The sequence below is a fragment of the Dunckerocampus dactyliophorus genome, chromosome 9 (genome assembly GCF_027744805.1).
Source record: "Dunckerocampus dactyliophorus isolate RoL2022-P2 chromosome 9, RoL_Ddac_1.1, whole genome shotgun sequence".
Lineage (NCBI taxonomy): Eukaryota > Metazoa > Chordata > Actinopteri > Syngnathiformes > Syngnathidae > Dunckerocampus > Dunckerocampus dactyliophorus.
Genome location: NC_072827.1, coordinates 22,100,163 through 22,118,397, shown reverse-complemented (window position 1 = coordinate 22,118,397; position 18,235 = coordinate 22,100,163). Strand labels below are relative to the sequence as shown.

General features: G+C 38.3%; 1 protein-coding gene across 5 annotated transcripts; it reads right to left on the bottom strand.

Moving 5' to 3' along the window:
* Positions 1 to 395: 395 nt before the first annotated feature.
* Positions 396 to 13,438, bottom strand: scel (sciellin). 5 transcript variants are annotated; one of them, XM_054788327.1, is made up of 23 exons: positions 13,316 to 13,438; positions 12,278 to 12,312; positions 11,164 to 11,272; positions 10,976 to 11,038; positions 9,556 to 9,618; positions 9,439 to 9,471; positions 9,326 to 9,361; positions 9,200 to 9,232; positions 9,044 to 9,109; positions 8,907 to 8,963; positions 7,966 to 8,037; positions 7,867 to 7,896; positions 7,627 to 7,689; positions 7,483 to 7,536; positions 5,950 to 6,018; positions 5,825 to 5,872; positions 5,698 to 5,748; positions 4,899 to 4,970; positions 4,716 to 4,817; positions 4,564 to 4,635; positions 4,396 to 4,504; positions 1,954 to 2,056; positions 396 to 1,830 (listed from the first exon to the last, which is right to left on the bottom strand). In XM_054788327.1, the coding sequence occupies exons 2-23, from the start codon at positions 12,291 to 12,293 to the stop codon at positions 1,814 to 1,816; spliced, it is 1,338 nt and encodes a 445-aa protein (XP_054644302.1). In that variant the 5' UTR covers positions 12,294 to 12,312; positions 13,316 to 13,438; the 3' UTR covers positions 396 to 1,813. The 5 variants fall into 5 exon arrangements, with proteins under 5 accessions (XP_054644302.1, XP_054644303.1, XP_054644301.1 ...); XM_054788328.1 differs by having other exon boundaries at positions 398 to 1,830; positions 4,564 to 4,638; positions 10,976 to 11,005; XM_054788326.1 differs by having other exon boundaries at positions 399 to 1,830; positions 4,564 to 4,638.
* Positions 13,439 to 18,235: the final 4,797 nt, after the last annotated feature.

Sequence of the window (18,235 nt, the reverse complement as noted above, 5' to 3'; positions counted from 1 at the left end):
GCCCATACTGTATAGCCGCAGCCTGAGGCAATAGCAAAACATGAAAGTATTTTCTCATATAGTGGATGAAAGTATATTGGCTTCTTTTTAATATTTTGAGTGATAAAATGCATATTTTTGGATTGTGGGAGGAAACCGGAGTACTCGGAGAAAACCAACGTACATACGAGGATTCAAACCCAGGTCTTCCCGATCTTCTGACTGTGACTGTGTGGCCAACATGCTAAGCACTAGACCACCGTGCAGCCATTTTTATTCATAGATATTCTTTACACTTTTATTTACGTCATTTTTATTTTATTATTTCAAATTTATGTTCTCATTTATGTCTTGTCAGGTCTGGCTGTGGCCGGGGTTTGGATCCCAAAGCAGAGGAGAACAATCCGGGTCGTAACAAAGAAGATCTTTAATGCAAAAAGTGTCCTCACAAAGAGGTAACAAATACTGACAACAAAAGGTGGCAACAAGCAGTCCAAAATATAACACAAAAGTCAAAAACTACTGTATGTAAACAAATACACTTGCAGAAAAAGGTGCAAAGGAAAAAGGTACAAGACCAAAGCAAGGCGCTGCTGAGAAAAGCAGGATCATGAACGAGTAGGGACTGAACTGAAAACAGCTGCAGGAAACACGAGGCAAGGAATAAGTAGGCAGCAAGGCGCACGCTAAAAGCCACAATCACGAGGCCGGGCTGAGCGGGGAACAGGTGAGTGGGAAAGTACACTGGCGACGAGGAGTAGCTTCAGCCATGCTTAATAGCTAGTGGAGATATTTGGGGACAGGTGTGCGCTGACAGCTACGGTACGCCCCTGCCGGATCAGCGGTGCACTGCAACAACCGGCAGATAGGCGGCAGCAGAGCAGCACCACAGCACGTGACATGTATTTTGTTGAATTTATTTGTGCTTTTATTTAAGTCAAACCACGTTTGTTTTTTTAAAATTGCCATCTTGTCATCTTTTGAAACATTAATACAGATAATTACATGGCCGAAGTGCATTTTAGAAAAATTTATTAAGGCATGTTGTCAAGAAAATGAGGAAAAACATAACTGAATGCATGCAAATAACTGCACTAAACAAAACCACAAAATCACATACAGTATTTGGCTTATAACTGAGCAATGAATATATATCATACAGGAATGACTGCAGATGACTAAAATATTGCTCAATTTGAAGTTGAAAATAAAACAACCCAGCAACCCACCGAGAATGGCTCCCCCAACCCACCAGTTGAGTACCACTGGCCTAAGGGACAATTGTGTATGAGTGCCGCTTAAAACAAGTGTGTAGGACTAAAAATACATTTAAAGCTAAACCTTTTTTTAGGGGTGAATAGTTAAGTGTTTGTGTTTTTTATTTATTTCATTTGTACTACAGTAGTGTTGCAGTGCATGTTCATGTATTACAATAAAAAAGTATAAAAGGACCAACAAAAACCCCCCAAATTGAAAGCCAATTAGGTGATATCAATACAAGGATTGTTTTTATTGCACACAGGAAAAAAACCCGGCCATTCACGTCACAGTATTGTTATCATATTACTAAGAAGAGTCCCTTAAAGCCTTCAGAGAGTAACAGAGCTAATAATAATAATAATAATAATAATAATAATAATAATAAATTCCATCTGACACTATACCAACAAAGGTCCATCTATCCTCTGTTGACAAACACCTGAATTAAAACATCTAAATGCAACAATACCCACATTGCATATGACCCCCTTACAAATTGATCAACCGCATTTATATTTTTTGTACGTTTTTTTAAATCACTTGCTTTTCTCCATCGAAGCCAAGAGGGAGTAACTCAGTGTCGCCATTTCTCTGCAAGACAAATATTGTATTCATTTATATTTGTAATTGAATGAATCAAGCCCCTTTTGCAGGACGTTCTATTGATCTGAATGAAACGAGTTAAAATGTGTGTGTTTTTTGTTTTTTTATTACCTCTGGTGACGTCAAAGCAGCTCTCGCAGTGTACCATGCGGTTGTACACCCACATGCAGTCGCCCGCTTTCAGGTGGCCAAGCGTGCCGTTACACACCTCACACTGAAAAAATGAAATGGCCAAACAAAATGTATCATGTGGTGCTGTTGTCTCCAGGTGGTGTGTAACTGCACAGAGTGCTATGATGATCACAACCGGGCGTACGATGTGTGGCGTTCCCCAAATCGCTGTGTTTTGTGTTTGTGGAGAACATAGTTGTGGTGCTCATGAAGGAGTAAGATCACGCACACCCAACGTAGCACCTGTCAAACATGCACAAAAACTGAGGCTGCTCGGACGTATGGCTGTGGCTTCATTCGTACGGCCAACGCGTGTAAAGTTGTAAGACCAACGTCCGTCAAACTTGCAGTAAAAGTCCTGACCTTGCGTTCCATGTGGGCTTCATATGAAGGTTGACATAACTACGCGTGAGCTGTAAGTGGTGCGTACCAATGGCGTAAGATCCGCACCGGAAACATGATTGGTTTGTGCTGTGATATTTATTATTTTTTGGAATTTATGAACAGAAATGGTCAACAACCATACTCAACATGTGTAATAATTGGGGGTTGTTTTCCTTAATGACGCTTATTAAAAGACTTGGCCAGCATGTAGATTGTCTTTATTCCACAACCGTGACCTCTTGCAGCACGTGCGCAGATGCGTCTACGTCATATCCGGTCACGTAAATAAAAGTACGCATTGTAACAGGAATCAAATATAAACATATATTTACATGTGCAGTATATTACAATAGAGACATAGCAAACAGAGGACAAAACAAATATACATTGATAAATAAATACAAATAAAACACATAAAACAAAGCCGTAGGCACCCCCGCAGCTTTATATACTCGGGTTTTCGTGCGATTGACGCACTCTTGCCGTACGGGCAACACATACTTACAGACTTACTCGACACACATGGAGCACGTAAAATATCTGAATGCGCGTTGGCTGTACTAATTATGTATGTGGGGTGCATGACACACACATGGAGTGCGACGTACAAAAAAAATTGACATTTTGCCCAAACCTGACACCAGCAAAACGTACGAAAGAAACACGTTGGCCGTACGGATGACGTTTGAAGTGCGTAAGTTGGTCCTGCAGTGTGAAAAAAACTAAGGGCCTGTGGAGTTTGTTTGACATGACAAGAAACCTCTGCGGCCAGTCAAGGCTAGAAAAATCAGCACATGGACCGGCCGAAGGAGGCCGCACGACCGGGTTGTGACCCAGGCTTAAATGCTCTGTGTGCAGCACTTTCTCCACCGTAAATTTCAGCTTTACAGATGCCATGTTGTCAACAGGCGGTGTGTAAGTCCTCCCTGCGGCCTGGGGAAGTTATTTACTCAACTGCAGTTTTGATTTTTTTGAAAATGCTCTACGCTGCAGCAGTTTCTCCTCCTTAAACTCCCTTGTAGACTTCAGTTTTACAGATGCCACGTTGTTTATAGGCTCGACATATTGTAGTAAAAGTCATTCCAGCTACTTTGAGGCACCACTCGTTATTAATTTTTTTGAGGGGGAAAAAAGAGAAGTGTCTATTTGAGGTGGGATGTTTATTTATTCCAGTAGAAAACACCCGGCCATTAATTGAAGCAAGGCGTCTATTGGTGCAGCAGGCCACTATTTGATTAAATTGTATTGTATTGGACCTCAGCAAGTACATAATGATGAGGCCTTTGAGGACATATTTCCAATATCCAGTATTTACTCCATAATAGTACTCATAAATACATGGCAGTACCTAAGGCAGTACCTCCTGCCTTCAATGCTTACATAAAGCTGCCTTTTTCCCACCATGAATCCATGTTTCGGTCATGTTGACACAGCAATTTTCCACCTTCAGACCGAGAGAGAGTATAAGAGCTTTTAACAGAGGCGGGACATCTGCCTGTGTGTGAGGTTATTCTGCAATGCCCGTTCTAGAAGTTAAACACCTGATACTTCTATCGACCTGCTTTGCTTGTTGCTGTATAAAAAGACACAGGTGGAAAAATGCTGGATGTCAATTTTGCAGGATGTCTGTGCAAAAAAAGGCTAATGCGTCATTTAGTGATAACACTACATTGCAAAAACAGCTTGCTTGTATTATTTTTCTGACAAATACACCACATTGTGGCGCCGTTATTAACCCCAAAGTCTGATCCCCATACGTCGCAGTGACTTGAAATTTCTCACATAGCTAAAAAAATGGCTAATATAACTTTAGGGTGTTTAGCCGAAACTCTACAGAATTTTGTACACACTTTTAGGGCACTGCTAAAAGCACATGCCTGTCAAATTTGAGCCATGTCCGCCATCAAGCAAATCATCTTTGCAGGGGCGGGACTTAGCAACTAAATGTCTATAAGTACAAATAATTTCACCTAAAAATTTGTGCGAAAGGAGAGGTACCTTAAAGCAGAAGGCATGGCAGTTGATTTTCATGTCATCCAGGACCATTTTGGCATCGCCATTAAAGGGCTTATGGCAGGAGGTGCACAGCTCCCGATCAAGCACAGTCCTGTGTTAGGAAAGACATTGTCACGTATACACTTTCTTTTGTGCTTTGCATTGTGTTACCTCTCAGGAGATGTATACACGGACTTGATGGAAGACTTGGAGGAGATGGCTGGTGACAGGATTTCGCTGCTGCTGCTGTGACGGTTACACGTACAGTATTAGTTTGCTGTATATTCAGGTGTGTTTGTTATGAGTGTGACGTCATGCAGTACCTCCTGTAAACAGTGGAGCTGTACTCAGTGGGGTTGGTGATGCTGCTGTACTCATAACTGGGTTTGGATGAGGAGTAGTAGTAGCTTTTGTTGTAGTCGTCACTGCGTGCATGCAAATACATTAAGAGGCATACTGTTTTATTTGTGTGTGCGGTGTGTGTGTGTGTGTTTGTGTGTATGTACCTGGGCAGGCTGCTGCTACTGACAGTGTAGGAGGTGATGCGGGTGGTGGGGCTATCCTCAGTGTAGGTGCGGCTACGGTTATGTAAATAATCAAAAATAAATATTGTATATGCAAATATGAAAAAAACATTTGAGCATTATATTGATAATAATTATAATAATAAAGACAATTCTAATCATTTTATTGAATCCTCAAACAATCTTTCAGATCAAATATCTGGGAGAAAAAAATAGCATTGTATCATATTGTAAAAATCTAATTTAAAATTAAACAAAAACATACTACAATGTAATTATTTACGTGCATTTATGTTAATAAATACAAAAAATATTTACACTGCACTGACTGTTATTACTACAAAATAATAACACATAATTTCAAAAACAATATACACGCTGCATTAAAAATGATTATTAAAGTTTATATCATTTTAAAAATAACCATCATCATTAAACATATTATCAATCATAATAAACATCATTTAAAAAAATAATACACACTGCATTCAAAAGCATTTAAATATTTTCACAAACAATAGTCACAAATAAAAGTTCACATAATCCAAAATATAGTTTATTATTTATAATATATAAAGTTCATTAGATATAGTTAATATAGTTACATATATACTGTTATATACCGTTTCACTATTTTGACATTTGACATACTGTACACCGTATACATACTGTATATCGATATATAGCTAAGACATACAGTATGTCATCAATAACTCAACTTCACCAAGAGCAAAATGTGACTGTCCGTACTGCATAGCCAATTCAAGTGCTGCACATTTACCTGGTGGAGCGGAGGGAAGATGATGAAGACAGTGGAGTGGGGCTGTCTCCTCTAGCATGGACCATAAACACAGTCAGGATAAATGAAGACAAAAAAAAACATATGTCCTCTTTTAGCGAGCACTCACCCTCTGTTGCTCTCCAACGTCACAATCTCTCTTTTTGTAACGCTGGAGCTGGGGAGCCGAAGACAACATGAGATATCAGCTTTAAAAAGACGATGATGGGATGTTTGCCACAGGGGTCAGCTCACCTGTACGGTGAAGACTGAGAGGAAGTGATGCTCTTTGGCAGGAGGGTGTCGTACAGGTCATCTTCAGCCCTGCCAAGAGGGTAATAACATTCAGAGGTGATGTTGAATGTCCTATATTACAGTAGAACCCATTTATGTCGACACCTCTTGGACTAGCAGAATGATGTCGACATAAGGGGTTGTCAACATAATCAAAACCGAAACCAGCCATTGTTTGCACAGTTGTGAATGGTAATAATAAAGGATTTTTCAACCTGCGGCTGTTTGTTGACATGGTTTTCATCCGTTTCTACATATTTTTCTTTGGATTCTTCTGTTTTCATATATTTTATACTGTTGTCTAACAGAGCTGCTGCGGTCACTTTGTTGTATGTTTTGACAATAATGAAAGTAAAGCTTATCTACATGTGCAAATCTTTCTTCCAATGGCTAACAATCAACCACAAATAATTAATTACACAGGTGCATTTTGTTAGTTGCTGTAGTAGAATCCAGTTTAACACTGCCATTATTTCAATTTTAAGCTTACTTTGCACTGAACACGATGACACTGTGCACGTTTTCATGCAGTACCATATATTCCGGTGTATAAACCGCTATCATCTTGTGACATCTCCTTAACTTCAGAACTACTACTACCGCTGGCAAGTCAGTGAGAAAACGATAGACCTTTCTTTGGCAGGAGCCAATCATGAGATATTGCACTCACAACCAGATTGTCAACCCATTGACTGTCTGTGGAGGTCAATATATATACCAGTATAACGACATAACAGTCTGACTCACGGTGTCATATCTTTGAAAGAACACTTTACTAACAGCACTAATTCATCACACAGCAATTTAATACTCAAAAGTTGTATATACAAATATACAAACATGTCCCAATAAATTAATAAAAATCAATAAATAATTAAAACATTTTAAATTTATCCGGTAAGGCATTGCATCTGAGCCATACATTCCTCTGGGCTTTAGGGTCCGGGTCCTCTGGCCTCCTCTGGTGGACAGAAGCAGCATCGCAGCGCCATTTTCTATGTTTTCTATGCTCCTCCAATGAAATGGTTTTCTCAAACGAAATTCATCATAGGAACACTTTAAAATGTTGTTTTTTTCACATTAAACTCGTATTGATACATATTTCTATTTTTCTGAGGTATAATGTTGAAGTGTTAAGTTGCTGTGTGGTGAGTTGAATGTTGATTGTAAGATGAAACCGTGAGTGAGACTGAAATAAAGAGCTGGCCGGTCCTCACAGACTTGTGCGCGCCAAAATATACCACTTTATGACGTGGACATGTCCAGCTTATACACCACTGCGGCTTATATATGACCAATTTTTCATACAAATCTCCCTTTTGGGTCTCAAATTTGATGTTGAACAAAGCAGTTGACCATGGCACTTTTTAATAATGACAAAACACGGTGGACCAGGATGTAGTGAGTTGGTTGACATATACGGGCTGTCGACATAAGCGGGACCGACTTAAGCGGGTTCCACTGTACTTTAAATAAAGTATACATGAGACTCACCCGTTGATACTTCTTTTCACCGTCACAGTCTCAGTGCTGGTCAGACTTGTTCTGCTGTAGGATTACAGCATTATCATTAATGCAATTTAAAAACATTACAAAAAGACAATTCTTTAGCTTAAAAAGTTTAGCTTAAAAAATTACCTGTCTCCAATGTCATCCTTGATAGCACTGGGGATGAGTGTATCATACAGCTTGTCCTCAGCGCTGTGGACATATACAAAAGACATGGTCAGTCAATATCGCTACACTTAAAGCACAAGTAAGGGATGAGTGGAGGGTTTTAATTGCTCACTACAGGTGTAGAATGAACATATTTCCACTTCACTTTAGACGTCAGAAGCTAGATAAGTTATGCTCTTCTAGTAATTAAAAGATAAATACCTGAGTGTAGAGGTGATGAGGTCATTCGCACTGCACAGAAAAACAAGCTTTATTTTATCAGCTGGACGGATGATGTGACATGATAAGACAAAATCTTACTCTTTTTGGCTGCTGACATATGTCTCTGTCACTTTTGTGGTCCTGCTTGGTGAAAAGTTTGAGTAGAGTGTCCTGTGAGAGGGGTAGAGACAATTAAATCTCAAATTTTCAGCATTTAAAAATCACATTGTAATATTGGTCCGAATGGCAATGCCTTAATAATCAAACATATCGCAGTGCAAGCATTGAATAGTTTACCCTTGTGTGTTTCTTAGCATCAAAATCAACACGGCGTGTGTTTAATAATAGTAAAAAACTATCCTATTCATTCATTCATGATTAAAAAATGGATTACGTTTTATTATATTTCTAATGTTTCTGCAATGTCATAATAAATAAAAAAATACAGTACATGAATTTGTAATAATTCATTTAAAATAAAAAAACAAAGCATCATTATTATTACATTATTAGACTCTTAGCAATATTATGATGAGAGTTATTACTATATCTAAAACACAACGGTGTCCAATGAAATGCAGTAATTTTTTTAACTGTGCAGAGGTAAACACCATAAGTTTTTTAATGTGCATGAAATATGACAGCTATTTCCTTGATGTAAAATAGATGTTGGGTTTAAATTTCAATGAAAGTGGTAGTTTAGTTTCTTACCTAGAGGACAAGGGAACTATGAAATAAGTTGTTTCCAATAAACTTTTTTTTAAATCCGTTCTTAATATGGGCAATTTATATTTAATGTATACTGTATTTTTAACGTTCTGGCAGTGCTTACACCCCCCCTCCCCCCCCCCCCCAAAAAAAAACACGACAAATTACATGTAAAATCTGAGAAATACTGTTTCAGAGGTGAAGTTCTGAAAAAGCCTCCACACATTGAGACGTCACAGTGTACCACAGCAATCCCCCATAGATAAAAACAACATACGCCCCCTAGGGGCTGTGAGTACTAAAATTAATCTTGAGCCTCTTAATCGATTTACCCCTTGCTGGAAGACTGCACCCGCTCAGTGAAGGTCTCAGTCTTGGTGGGAGTTTTTCTGGGGGAACAAACCACCGTTATTAATTCTTACTTAAAACAATTGTATTACTCTAACAATGCTGCTCATGTGCTGTGTACCGGTGACTCGTGGTGACCGTGGTCTCAGTTGTTTTCCCATCCTTGCTGACTGTGGTGGTCGTGGTACTGAAGATAAAACGCAACATATTAAAAAAAAAAATGTTTCCAAGTGTGACTATTTGATTGTTTTGGATGCATGAAAGCCTGTTTGTATACCTTGTAGCTGGATCGTTGTATGCAGGGGGAGAGCTGAAGGAGACATTATTATGATCTGCTTTTGCGTGACAACAATGGGCTGCTTCTTTGCATATGTGCTGCGGTTTTGTTTTTATGAAAATCTACCTGATGGTGTAGGAGGCCCTCGTCTTGCTGTAGGGGCTGCAGGCGACAAGGCAGTGAATTAACAATTACAAGGCATGCAGTCCTTTAACTGGCTTCTGCAGAGAAATACTAACCTGTTAGTCAGCTCGTCCTGACTGCCACTGAATCTGCAATGACAGAAATGACGATGGTAAGTGCTTCTCCCACCTGAAGCTGAAAAAAGGAACTTGTGGCACCACAAAGACTTTTACCTCTTAGTGAGAGCCTGCACAGATGTTGACTTGCTTTTGGTAATTTGTGTTTCTGCACCCACGCTAGTTAGTGTTATTAAAAGAATTTAGTAAAAAAAAAAAGTTAATGTTGTATGTTATTAAGATTAATTACAGAACTGAGAAAAAGGCTATTAAATAAATCAACGTTTTCCAAGCTGCGGGCCAGGAGCCAAAATGGGTTGCGGGTCAATTTTTGGGGGGTTGCCAATTTTTACTTTGAAGGTCCCCTAATATGTAAAGAGTGATTTTAAAAAAACATTCTGACAGTAATGTGTGTCCCTATAGCCTCTTTGTGAGCACCGCATGTGAGCAAAATCTATCATCTCTCACACTTGTTTGCGCCACTTTGAAGTGGACAATATTTAAGTTAGTGCATGCTTTTCATGACATCATGAAGACATCATGAAAGAAAAACCTCCTTCCTCGTGGACATACCGCCTCTAGATGAGCCTAACCTATATGCACAGCCATCATTAATGGAAGACAAAATGAATAAATAAGACAAAGGCGCAGGCTTCACTACACATCTTTAAAAAAAAAACTCTGCCACATTGTCTCCAATGGAAGTTAAAAGTTGTGATCATTTAGATTCTTCATCAAATAGACTAACCTAGCATAATGTCGCTGTTAATATTCGACTGTAATGTTAGCACTGTAGTTCACATAGCTATCTTAGTGTTGCTAATGTGTGTGTCCTCCTCTCCCACTCGCTAATGTTACATTAATGTATGTGATATATGGCTTCTATCAAGCTGGGCGAGTGCAAAAGTATGTAGCACTTCTTGAAGGCACACACTTTGTTGGAGACAACACGGCTCATTAGCATTAAAGCTACAGACACACAAAATGAGGCGTTCCCGGTAAAAGCACTTGAGAAGTAAATTAATAAAAGATCCAGCATCAAGGCTAGATTTTGGACTACACACTTCCAATACACTATTGTGGGACCTCTGAGACCTATTTAAAATTGGTGAAAAAGACAATACAGTGATATGGGGCCATTTAATAAATACATGTCTTTTTTGTATTTATTACCGTAAGTTTGGGTCCTGGCAAGGAACCAAACTTCTCATTTTGGTCTTAAGTTGAAAACGTTTGGAAAACCCTGATCAACAAAGCAATTCAGTAGGAAACTGTACAAAAATAGTCAGCAGCATAAGCAACAACATGGTGCGCACGTTGTCAGTGACAATGGCACACACTTGAGCTATAAATGCAATGCTTTTTGCCTCAAAGATATAATATTTTTCAGATAATTTCAACATGGTTATGGATGATTTCACATTTTAGTAACACAAAATATGTCAGTTTCCTACGAATTTTAGCACAGTTTTTGTACAAAGTCGTAATTAAATCTCATAAGGACAGGACGAATCACTGGCTGTTAAGTTTCTTTTACCTGCTTATGGTTTCGCTGGATTTGTAGTGGCTGAGAACAGATTTGCCAAAGTTTGGGTCACGGCTTCAGAAAAAGGAAAAGACAGCAGATGAACCAAAAAAAAAAGTGAGATAATGAAGTCACTCCCAAACAGAAGGCCTCCTTTTGGATGCATCCCATTTTTGGGCCATCTATTAAATTGTGCTCACTCGACGGGTTCAAACTCATCCTCATCTCGTCTGATCCAGCTGTCGTCTTTCATCAGAGAAGGAGATTTCAGGCTGCTGCTGCTGCTGGTGGTGGTGCGAGAGCTCTTGGCTGAAAAAAGCATTTATGCATGAAATGTAATAGGAAAAAAAACTCAAAAACTCCCATGACAAATTAATATTCATAATAAATGATATATGACAACAACTATAGAAATTTGTTATTATAACATATCACATGATGGAACATAATTTACATATGTGTGAATAATAAAATAATTAACAGTAGTTCCGGTCTACACTCAAATAATATTGCAATAATTATATTTTTTAATAGCTAACAATAACAATTATCACCATCATGATAATATAATAAAATTATATTATTATATATGTATAACTTTTTTTCTAATGATAAATTAATATGAATAATTTGATGTATCATATACAACAATGATAAGATGAAATAAATACATCGAAATAATAATATGCATCACCCCCATAAGAATCTGAATAAAATAAACTGCATATGTAGTAATGCAGTAATGTAGTCAGCAGTAACGTTCTAATGATAAATGAATATTTTTATAATAACATATTGGTCTATGTCACAATGGTGCTCTATTTTGAGTAAAAAATAATCATCTTGATAAACAAAAAAAATTGAATTATCTATGCATAAGTAACAAAGTAATGAAATACAATTTAGTTCTAATGAGAAACCATACATATTAATATGTAATACAACGGTTATATAACTTTAGATTGTTCATTGTGATTATGATTACGATGACAAATATATTATTCTTTGTATGCATCATACAATTATAAGTAATGTACTTTTAATAATAAATGATTTGCACTTGTATATTATAGTATTATCTAATTTGTAAATATCAACAAATATGTTATTAGCATGAATAAAGAATAATTACAAGTAATTCGTTGCAACGGTGAATTACTGTACAACCATTAAACAATTCATAGTCAATATACAGCACTGTATATGACAAATACTGTACTGTACTGTATTTTGTATAAATATACAACACACTTAAAAACATATTTTGACAAGCTTTTGAGCCTTGAAGTAATCGGTGCGGTTATGAATACTTACAAAGTTGAAACGACATGCTGCTTTTTTGTCACCTCCTGCATGTCCAAAAGAAAACAAAACCATCAAACAAAGAACAGTTACCGCTTTGAAACCTGCATTACACCTTCATACCACTAGGTGTCACTATGGCCTGGCTGTATGCCATGTATACAATACCTTCCTTCCCTTGTGCTGTACAACACCCGAGCTGTTCCGTTTCTTCTAACTACCCCCAACACCACCACCACCACCACCCCTGACCTTGCCTCCGTTTTTTTTTTTAAACTGGTTTATCTGGATGGGAGCCCGCACGAAGACACACCTACGTTCCATCCCCAGTTCCACACACCCTATCCAAACACACCACTGACAGCAATATAGGCGGAACATAAGAGCGACATTAGTGATATAGCCACGAGAATTTTTTAAAAGGAATGTTGTGACCACTGCCCTGCATGTACTCCATTACTGTTATCATTAAGTTGAGGGTGAGTGTCCCTGTCTGTTGACACTACATATTAATTTGAATTTCCATTGACAATACTTAAATAGTGAATATCGTTTCTCATCTTTTTGTCCACTTGTGCACATGTTGCACATAACGTGCTAACATTCTTGTTAAAATCATTTAATTATCCCCAAGAGTAGACAGAAAAACACTTCATTCACACTCTCATGTGTGATATTGAATAACATAAGCCAGGGGAGTTCACCGTGCAGCTCAAAGGCCTTTACTGTGAAGATATAAAATTAAACCAAAAAAGGGGGGGGGAAGGCACATTGTTAAGCGAAAAAGCTGAAATGTTGATACTGACTGATATGGTTGATACTGATAACACAACAAAACTTTGTCTTTAAATATATATATGATATAAAACATTTTTAAGCCTTCTTACAAAATGTAAAAATAGATATAAAAAACACAGTGTGAAAGTTTGGACACCTCTGCCATCAGCAATGAGGCTAAGATTTCACATATCAGGTCATTATACATAAAAACATGTTAGTGGGGGTGTATCGCAGTATACTGAGTACAAAATCAGGGGGAAAAGTACATACCTTCACAGAAGAACTCCAGGCAGGGCTGAAAAACAAAAATCGGGGTAAACTCTGACTCTAATGCGCGTCTAACACCTGCTTATTACGGCGCAATGTGTAATTACACCCTCGTCAAAGCCTTTTAACGTACAAGGGAGGGGCCTGCAAAAAGGTCAACCCGAGGGCGTGGCCTCCTCGCTGAGACAATCACAGCAGAAAACTCCTTTTTTTTTTTGTTTAACTCTCCTCAAAGCAAGCCAGTTTATCGGCAGCCTTGCCCGCAGAGACGCGGGTGGAATGAAGGTGGAGTGCAGCAGATGGACCTGCATGTCAACCTAAGGTGTCAAAGGAAGCATTGCATAGAAAGTGGGTGTGGTTGGCCATCGTCACTAAGAATGGAGTACATTGCCCATGCAATTGGGTGTGTAGTTAAAGTCCATGTGCTGTGACTTGTGTCTTTAAATGCAACTTGTTTCTTCTAAACGTCACCAGTGTCACTTTAATAAATCCCCTGGCTGAAAGGGAACTTTGCACTGGGCGTGGGTGAATTGATCCACATATCGATAGCAAGAGTAGTAAGAGTAGCATCAGCACCGGATTTATACTAGCGTGATGTGAGCGTTATTTTTAAGTTCTCGTCTATGTTTATTTTCTCAAATGTCTTTTTTTGTTGTATTTGTATATTGTTATGTTGTTTACCAACACAGGGAATAAGTCCTTGGACACAGGAGGGCTTTGGGAGCAAAAAGCCAAAGGATTTGAATGAGAGCCAATCATAGTACAGTCAAACCTGTCTTAGCGGCCACCTTTTTCAGTGGCTGCCTGGCAGCCACTGAAAAATCCCCCCCAGCAAATTTACATGTTATAGACCCTGTGTATAGCAGTCACCTGTCCAACGCAGCCAGCAGCCACCCATTTTGTCTCCCTTGGTCAATATCTGACCTGCATATAGCAGCCAAATTACCAACTCAAGTAGAAGCTTCATGCACGAAAAAGTTTTGTTTTTCAATCAATGAAGCCGTCGTGTGTAGACTTTAATTACTGAGTCCTAGCTCAGTCACAATCATTCACAAGATCCACACAAACTGTCAGTTGTTCCACATAAAAAAGCCGTCTTCTTTTGAGCTTGCTATTTCCTGGTCAAACATGTAACTTTAAGAGCATTTGCACCAAAACATTACCGCAAAGTAGGCTGGGAACAGGACGTGCTCCCAGCGACGCTACAATAAAAAAAACAAACATATGCTAGCATGCATGCGGCAGCGGGAGCAAAACTGAGTTCGGTTGTACTTAACTTAAGTATTTTATCAGTTATCAGTTATTATTAAGCCTCTAGCTTCCTTTTAGTAAGTAAAAACCTTAACTATGATTGCACTACATTGTCATGTAGACCTACAAAGTACACTTGGAAGAACAAGAGGTGAATAAATGTATTGCAACTGATGTGAAACTGATGAGGGGTAGGATTAAATAAGCTTTGCTTCTTCCTACTCCTTTTTGGACATGCAAAATTGTGAATTGTACTATGTGATGTGCTACTGTTTGACTCATGCATGTTCAGAATTAAAACCATGAACCATGATAATAACAAGCCTAGTAGTGCTGTACAACTTTTATCCGCAGTCCGCAGTGCCATCTACTGGTCAACATTATTATTATTATTTTTTCCCTTTTTTCCTCTACTGGTCAACATTCAAACTGGACGCCAACCTGTCTATAGAGGCCACCTGTCTATAGTGGCCACTTTTGCAGACTCCCTCTAGTGGCCGCTATAGACAAGTTTGACTGTATTTGTTTTTGATGAGTCATTTTGTACTTTGACTTTACTTGGCTTAAACAATAGTATGTAATTATTGTCATCAATTTGCCTTAACGTGTTAAAGTCATCATTTTGTTTTTTTGTTGATAAAGTGGAACCTTGGTTCGCGTCCAGACCCGGTTACCGTGTTTTTTGGTTAACGGCAAAACGGCCCTTTTTTTCCTCGATTTGCATGCATTCGCTGTTTAGTGTACAGTGGCACGCGTTTTGTCGTGTTATTAATACACTTTCTGAGTCCATCTGTATTCTTAATTTTCAGAAAATCTCCTTTGTTACCATCCTATTAGCTCGTGAACAAAATGGCAACCGAAACCGGAAGTTACGTCGCCTGTCTATGTCCTCAGCTGTTGACTCTCAAAAGTGTTAGCACAAAACAAGTTTTTACAGTTTTATAATTATAGTTTTACACCCATAAAACTATTCAAAATGCATATGAATTATGAAGGACAGGGCTAAATGAACATTTAAGATGACTTTTACCTTCATTGAAGGCTACTGTTCTCAAAGACATGATGTGGCAGTGAGGCACCACCTTCCTGTTTTGTCATGAGTTATTTATTGAATTCAGTAGTGTTTCTCACCTTCTTTATCAAAACGCTGGCACTTGCAACTTTCTTTGGCTCCATATTGGGTTACAGTATTAAGGTGAGAAACACTATTGACTTCAAGAAACAACTCATGTCAAAACAGGAAGGTGGTGGTGGTTGATCTTGCTGCCACATCATTTTGTAGTAAAGGACTACTAAATGATACGGGGTGGGGGGGATAGTACGGGGGCCGCACGGTGAGTGGTTAGCATGTTGGCCACACAGTCAGAAGATCGTGAAGACCCGGTTTCGAATCTTCGCTTGGGCATCTCTGTGTGGAGTTTGATATCATGCTCTCATGCATGATATCAGCCTATTGCGCGAGACCTCAAGGCACCTCACAAGACTTCAATTCAGCGAGCATTTATGATTTATATGTGTGGATTTCTTCTTCTTTGGCTTTTTTGCAACAATTATTTCAAAATATGGATCATGTTCATGCAAGACAAGATATCAGCCTACTGCCAAGAGTCCAGGAGTAGTGAAGAAGAAGACAACTATACACATAAAGTTACGCGTGATTGTGGTTAGCTTATTTTTTACACTGGTATCACAATTAAGATGGTTAAAAATCACTTTTGGTTAGCTTCGTTTTAGACTTACAAAAATGTGATGCTGCTTTTAACAATGGCTAACTTCTTTTTACAATTGTAAGACGGTTAATGTCAAAATGTTGCTTTCCAACATTACCTCTGCAGGTGATAAAGGTTTTACAACAGCCACAGCTTGACCGTGGAACTGATTATTTTCATTATTTCCTGTGGAAGAAATGAGTGAACACCAAACACGGTCATGCCGTAGTAGTAATCTCAGACATTCACATTTGCATCACATGACGACATGGCACCAGAACAGCCCGTTGATTCATAACACTGTAGTAACTTTTGAAATAAACTATAATATAATCAGATGAATCTGTTGCGCCCCCTAAAGGCCGGAATTTATTTTTTCCTCTGCCATGGGAGTGCCACTATTACGTGACTGATTAGAAGTATGAAAGGCTCATAGCACGCCAGGGTGTGACAAACATGATGCTGATCTGCATGCCTGCCTCTTGCGACGACAGGAATGCAGACTACCCAGTAATGTGTTGCTATTTTGTTGCGTTATGCTCGAACAAACAAAAAAAAATGCAACATAACTGCATCCACTTTCCTCACTGTGATTATAATAAATCATTTTGACTACAGGGGACATCAAAATGAGAGATAAATGTTTGCAATATGAAACTCCTGTTAAATGCATCATTGAGTTTAACAGCACTATAAATACTAATACTATAAGTACGACAGCAGTCACTCCTCTACAGTTCATCCTACTATTACTGTATCATACTAAATGCATGACTCAAGTACACTAGGAGGTGCTAGTGCTGCATTTCAAGACACAACAAAAGCAGTTGAGCACCTATTGCTTACAAATACAATAAACAGGGGAAAAGAAGCCACAAAGTCCAGCACGAAGCAGAAAAAGGCTGAGAAATTTGAACACGTTAAGACAAAAGCTAGTCTAGATGTTACCAATGCCACACTGTACACACTATCCTAACACATTGAACTACTTTTTTGCTGACAGGCTCCCCCAAAAGGTGTGGAGTGGAATTTTATGAGACTACAATTTCTCAAGGGGCAATACTACAAACGATAGACACCTTAGAGTAGTTAGTGTACAGCTTGGAGAGAGGTATAGATTTACTATAACTCAACACACCGCCATTATTATGTACTGCAACATTGTGAAACATTGCATGATCAAGTTTCATTTCTAGTACTGTCCTTGGAGAAAACATAATCAAATGTAAATAATTAGGAGTGCCACCATACACTGAGCTCACGAGACGAGATGATACACGATATTGGGTTCACGAGAATGAGACAAGATGATATTTTAACATTACAGTACTTTTTGGAAAACTACAGTGACAAAGAATAGGACTGGACAAACAGACTTTTTTTAAATTTAACTTAGGCACAAAATAATGTAGTTATATTTAGAAATATTTTTTAATTTTCATGCATCACCTAAGCATGATGCTTTTACCTGTGGAACTTCTTTCCACAAACTGAAACAAAAACTAAAAATTATAAAAGTATTACTCCAAAACATGCACCAGATTAAATTCAGGTTTGTGTCAAATAGTAAAAAAATAGTTTCACACAAATAAAGGCAAAAAAAAGACAAACGTTTATTTTTTTTTCAATAATTACCTATTTGCCAGGGACCCTTGGAATTGTCTAACCCCTGACAAGTACTACTCATCATAAAATAAATTGAAAAATGTACAGTTAATCCATATGATCGGTGTCAATATCGGCCAATCTCACTCATGGATTATCGGTATCAGAATTGGCAGCATTGAACCCTGATCGGAGCATCCCTAGTTCTTACTGTATTTTTTAAAATCACAAAACCAAAAAGTGTTTGTCCCCCTCCTGATTTGTATTTTTTTTTGCATGTTTGTCACACTTAAGTGTTTCAGATCATCAAACAAATGTAAATATTACTCACTGACAACACAACTGAACACAAAATGCA

Excerpts from the sequence above, each read along its gene's own strand:
- scel (XM_054788326.1), bottom strand. Across the intron at positions 4,818-4,898 it reads AGTAGCAGCAGCCTGCCCAG|TGACGACTACAACAAAAGCT; the intron begins GTACATACACAC and ends GCATGCACGCAG. Across the intron at positions 4,639-4,715 it reads AGCTCCACTGTTTACAGGAG|CAGCAGCAGCGAAATCCTGT; the intron begins GTACTGCATGAC and ends TAACCGTCACAG.